Source organism: Elephantulus edwardii, unplaced genomic scaffold (assembly GCF_000299155.1).
Source record: "Elephantulus edwardii isolate Elephantulus edwardi_28Jun2011 unplaced genomic scaffold, EleEdw1.0 scaffold00060, whole genome shotgun sequence".
Classification (NCBI taxonomy): domain Eukaryota; kingdom Metazoa; phylum Chordata; class Mammalia; order Macroscelidea; family Macroscelididae; genus Elephantulus; species Elephantulus edwardii.
The window spans coordinates 9,778,500-9,783,989 of NW_006399810.1; the positions used below are offsets into that span (position 1 = coordinate 9,778,500).

The 5,490-nt window shown below is 52.3% G+C and overlaps 1 protein-coding gene across 1 annotated transcript in view; it reads right to left on the reverse strand.

The window, feature by feature from the left end:
* Nucleotides 1-1,039: 1,039 nt before the first annotated feature.
* The window catches only part of LOC102854537 (motor neuron and pancreas homeobox protein 1-like), a 4,944-nt gene continuing 493 nt past the window's right edge, over nt 1,040-5,490 (reverse strand). Inside the window, exons 2-4 of the mRNA XM_006887689.1 lie at nt 5,235-5,481; nt 2,076-2,236; nt 1,040-1,409 (exon numbers count right to left, since the gene is read on the reverse strand). Of these exons, the coding sequence (XP_006887751.1) occupies nt 1,047-1,409; nt 2,076-2,236; nt 5,235-5,481 (771 nt within the window). The 3' untranslated portion in view covers nt 1,040-1,046. The remainder of the gene's footprint in view (nt 1,410-2,075; nt 2,237-5,234; nt 5,482-5,490) is intronic.

Sequence of the window (5,490 nt, forward strand, 5' to 3'; positions counted from 1 at the left end):
TCCAAAGTTACTGCCCTGAGACTCATGTCCCCAGGGCAGATGTGTAACTTGTCACTCAGCTATTTTTACCAATAGTGTCATAAATCAAGGCTCCACAGCTGCCCCAAGAGGTGGCTTAGCTGACACGCACTTCCAGTTTTTATTAACCTCCCAACCTACTCCCTCCACTGTTAATGACAGACAACACCCCCCCCATCATTTCAACAAAATGGCGAACAGTGAAGTTCCTTTTGAAAAAGCAATCACCTCAAAAGATTTGTACTTTCAAGTAAAAAAAACGATTTATTTTACATTCCATCTTGGGTGATGGGAGAAGCTAAATAATAATTTAGCATGCATAAGTAGATGTTTCTTTTTATATATAAATACAATATACAAAAATAAAGACAGTACAGTTTTGAGATTTCCAGCAGTTTGAACACTCATGACATAAAGTGTTTTTCTTCCCCTAACATACATACATAGGCATAAAACCTATTTGCCTCCAATGCTCGGCATAAAAATGGTCTTTCCAGAGAATGTTTCAAGCTTCAAAGGTCGTTTAACACTGTTGAGTTTCACCTTTTCTATGGGGAGAAGGTGGGAGGCTACTTCGGGCATAGGCTGGTTCTTCTCTCAAACACCTCCCCACCCCAACACTAACCATATTACATTTTTAAAAAGAAAGAGGAGTTCCATTTTAAACCCTATGGGGCTCCCTTTCTCTGTCCCTTGCAGAACAGATAAGGTGCTATGGCCAAAAACAGATGGGCCACCAGACCTGGCTAACCCGAGGCTGAGTCCTCCATACCCCTGTCCTGAGATCTGATGATCTAAGGTGCACAGACGCTGGAAGGACAGGAGGCTGGAGAGGAGGCTGGACAGGATGGATCAAAAATCAGAGGGGTCTGAGAGAGAAACCCACCCACTGCCATTCTGGTCCCCTCAGGTGGCACTGCCGGGGCAGGGTGCGCCCTCTGCACGCTCCCACCTGTCTGGCCCTGGGGGGCAGGAGCTACTTGAGCCTCTGGTTGAATCCTTCCATCTCTGTCACTTGCAGGGGGGTCCTACTGGGTCGGAGGCTGGTGGCCCTGGCCAGGCAGCGTGTGTGGTGAGTCATCCTCTGAGGAGCAGTCAGAGGAGGGCACGTTGGTGTTGGTGCCATTGCTATAGGGAAAATGTTCCTCATCGTCCTCGTCATCGTCCTCCTCTGGGTCACTGTCCCTCAAGTCCCGGAGGCGGCGTCCACTGCCTTTCTCTCCGGAGGCCGGGGGCACCAGCAGGTCCTCCTCCTCCTTCTCCTCCGCGCTGCCTCCGCCTCCCTTCCCTGTGCCCCCGCCCTTCTGCTTCTCAGCTTCCTGGGCCGCTTGCTCTTTGGCCTTTTTACTCCGTTTCCATTTCATTCGCCGGTTCTGGAACCAAATTTTAACCTGCGGGGTTAAAGCAGATAATCTCAACGGGCAATTCCAAATGGGCCGTCCTGAGCCTGATGGGTTTTCATCTTTCCTGAATCACTCCCCGGGTTAGCAATCCGGGTTCCGGGTTCCGGCTTGCAGATCCCCTAGGCTTCCCCCACCCTTGCCCGGAAATGAAGTTCAGCCTTAGAAGACCTAGGATCTGAGAGAGAAGAGACTGAAGTATTTCCCAGAGAAGAGATTCCCACACTCTCATAAACACTCCTTAACAACCCCACAGAGTGAGACTCTGATCAATTCCCCCTGAGGTCCCTTCTTGGCTCTTTTTTAACAGTGCACAGAGTCTGTAGAAGAGAGGGGCTGCTGGTAAGGAGGCATCTCTGTAAATATCAGGATGCTTCCCTTCTCTTTGCGGACATGATTTCTCAAGTATGGCCTCAACACACCAGCATCAGACCCTTGGGAAGGGAGTGGTACAATGCAAATTCCTGGTGCCATCCAAAACCTACCCAGTCAGAGTGAGGATCTTAACCTACACTGGGATCATTTTTTCACACCCCAACCAACAAGAGCCACAGGTCTAGACATCAAGAGGGGCCCACCCGGGTCCTGGGGTATCATCGTGGAAAGGAGTGTTCTAGTAGTGAGGGGGATATAATGATGGTTTGGATGCCTGCACACCTGGGTTTCAGTAAGCATGAGCGACGTGGCCACCTCAAAGCGCTTGGGCCGAGACAGGTACTTGTTGAGTTTGAACTGGTGCTCCAGCTCCAGCAGCTGCTGGCTGGTGAAAGCCGTGCGGGGCCGTCGGCACTTCCCGAGCAGGTTCGACTGCGCCTGGGCTGCAAGGCCGGGAGAAAACAGCGTGAAGCCCGTGCGCTGCCTGCCAAAGCCCACTGCCGCACTCCTATTACTTCTCCTGCCAAAGCCCTCCTCCGCCCTGTTCCCTCGACCGCTTTCCAGACAGTCCAGCAAAGAAAGAGCTGCGCCCTATCCCATCTCTCTATTTCGGCGCCTTCTTTTCACAGAAGAAATTAAGAACCCTGAGCTGAGATGCCCCCAATGGAACTGGGTTTGGTATTAGTGAGAGCAAATAATGAGAGCCTGGTGTCCTGATTACAAAGAACCTCTTTCTTGCACGTGATAACCCTTTCCGTCTGAGAAGGGTAGTTCAGAAATAATATCAATGGAAAAGGGAGGGGCAGGTGACCAGGGAGCATCCCGGTCTCCTTATAGCCTCTCCACTCAGACAGTCACAGTTCCAGTTTCTTGCCACTCAGGGAAGAAGTGATGCTTTTGTACCCAGCTCCACCTTCTTAAATTAAAAAAGAAAAATGCCTAAATCCATCCCTAAACATGTATATTCATCAGGAACCTTGCCACATTTAAACATTTCTTTTGCTTAACAGCAGTCCCCTCTTCATACAGCCCCAGCCCCCGTAGCCCAGGGCACAGAAGGGGCACATAGGAGCGGAGATTGGAAGCCTTTTGGGGACAATTCTCATTACGCAAATTAAAGGCCAAAGCACAGGCTGGGATCCGGGACTCAGACCTAGCCGGCTTTATTTACATAATTTCGCACGGTTACATCACAGAGAATTTTATGACCCCAAAACGAGACTTCCCTTGATTTCCCAGGAGCCTGACAAGTGTTAGACAATAAAAGTAAGAAAGGGAAGAAAGGAGGCCTGGCCGGGCCAGGATGAGCGCAGGCTCCCCAGGGACCTGCAATTTGCTTTATTGGAAAGCCCACGCCCCCCGCTTTAGTTAAACAAGGCTCCGAATTCCCAACTTGACAATACATTAGAACTTTAATTAAAACACAGGCACAGAAGGGGCCATTTGGGAAACGCTATCGCCAGGCAGAGACAAACAATTAAAGGGAACCCAACAGGTTCTCCAGCGACCCGAGGCAGGGGCTCTCAACGCATTCCTCCATCCTCGCTGACATTCACAGCATTTGAAGAGTGGGACACTCAGGTGCCTTTTTGCACACATGGATAAAGCTGAGAGAGTTTTAAATCCACCACTTCTGGGTCAAAATGAGAAATTAGAGGTGGATGAGGTAGGATGTCAAAGGGATCCAGCTTTCATCCGCTCTCAGCGCGACCTTGGACTTCACCACACAAACCAGAATTTGGATAATGGGGGATACCTGGGGTGGCGAGTAACCTGATGCGTGCAGGGAGATCTAAAGAGCCAAACAGGCCTACAGGTGCGACTAGGGTCCAGGTTAATGAAAATGCGGTTCAGAACGGGCCACCAAACTGTGGGATTGGAGAGTTGCACTACTATGGGCTTTTCTTTGGATTAGGTTTGCTAGGCTCTTGCTTCAGGTCCGGAAGTGTCTCCCGGGTTGGTCTGACCCGGGACTTGAGATTTCGCGGATTCAGAAATCTCTGAACCTACATAGAGAGGTTGTGGTTATCTGCAACATTCCCCCAGTCTGAGCTGAGGGGAATATGGAGCTATTGATTCTAAGACCCAAAAAGCCAAGTCGGCCTCTTTGGGAACTGACCTGGCAAAGGCCTGGAGGTGCCCTGCGGGTAAACAGTGCGCACGCTGGGATTTTATCACTCCCCTGTGATCTCCCCAGGTCTCGGAGGACCTAGCTTTTCTCTATTTAGTCACAACCTTGGTTCATCGCAAAGAAATTTGAATTCCGGCAAGTGTTTCTGTCAAATGTTTCTGTTTTCGGTTTTTTGTGCTCCCCCCTCCCCACCCCATCTCCCTAGTCTAAACAAATCCAGTCTGACAGAAACAATGGGACCTTTTTGTTTGGGTGTTGGGCGGCTGAAAAAATAAATCTGTATACACCTTCCTCTGGTTCTGGCCTGACACGAAGTAAGCCGACACCGACGGAGGAGCCGGGCAGAAGACCCTGACAGGGCGCCCGCAGCGCCAGCCCTGAGGAACCCGAGCTGCCAGGAAACACAGAGAAGCGCTGTTTTTCCAGGCCTAGCTGGGGGTGGGGGTGGGGGGAGGCTGCAGCTTGATGCCCCTGGCTCCGGCGGGGAGTGGCTGACGCTTCCCTAGTTTCCTCCTAGGAGAATGGCCCTTTGGAGTCTGGGCGCCCTGGTTTGTGGTCCTTGGAGCAGAATGTGCATCTTTAGGAATGCGCATCGCAGTGTCTAAGCCTCTTGTATAGACCACGCATCAGGCAAGCCTGCGGGCGTGCTTCCAAAGGCATGTGAGTGCTCTGGAAAGGGTCAGGGAACGGCCAGCACCCTACCTATGCAGGCCCCGGGCCTTCCTGAGCCCATTCTCTGTTCTTTCCTCCGGGGTCTCTACTCTTGCTTCGAGAAGCCGAGGTTTTCTTCAGAGTCACAAAGGAAGCACGCCCTTATCTTCAGGAATAAGCCCTTGGGTTTCACGAAGTCCAAGCCTTAACTCTTGCCTAGTTCACATTATTGTTCTTTGGTTTGCCCCCCCCCCCACTTCCGTCTCCAGCCCACAAGCTTAATCCTTACATTTCATTTTCACACCTCCATTTGCCCTTACCCGTTAAAAAGTGGAAAAGAAGGCACGTGCATGATCATTGTACTAATTTTGTTCCAAATCTCTCACTTCGTAACCCAAAGAATCGCCACATCCCCATGCAAAGCCAAGCCGGCTCCACAGCCATTCAGAGCAGCCAGCAGAGATGGCGAGAAGCAGGGTGCGGATGGTGTGCGGGATGCTTGAGAGAACCCACTGCTGGTGCAAACCACCACCAACCACCCACTCCAAATTTTCCTCTGGACCTCAGATCCGGAGGCAGCGGGGATGAGGACTCGTTTCCTTCCTCTCCAAGAGGGGCTTGGAGGGCGAACAGGTGGGGAGGCTCGAGCGGGTACTCACAGTTAAAGTCGGGCATCTTGGGCAGAATCATGCCGGCGGTGGACGCGCGCAACCACTGGTCCAGCTGGAAGGTGCCGGCGCTGAGCTTGATGGGGTCGGCGGGGTGCGCGGGGTGGGCGCCCTGCACCTGAGAGTACGAGTAGGAGAGCGCCGGATGCTGGCCGGCCAGTGCCGCCGCCGCCGCCGCCGAGTAGCCATAGACCGGGTGGCCGTAGAGCGTCGCCTGAGCCGGGAGGCCCGCGCCGCCCTGCGCCGC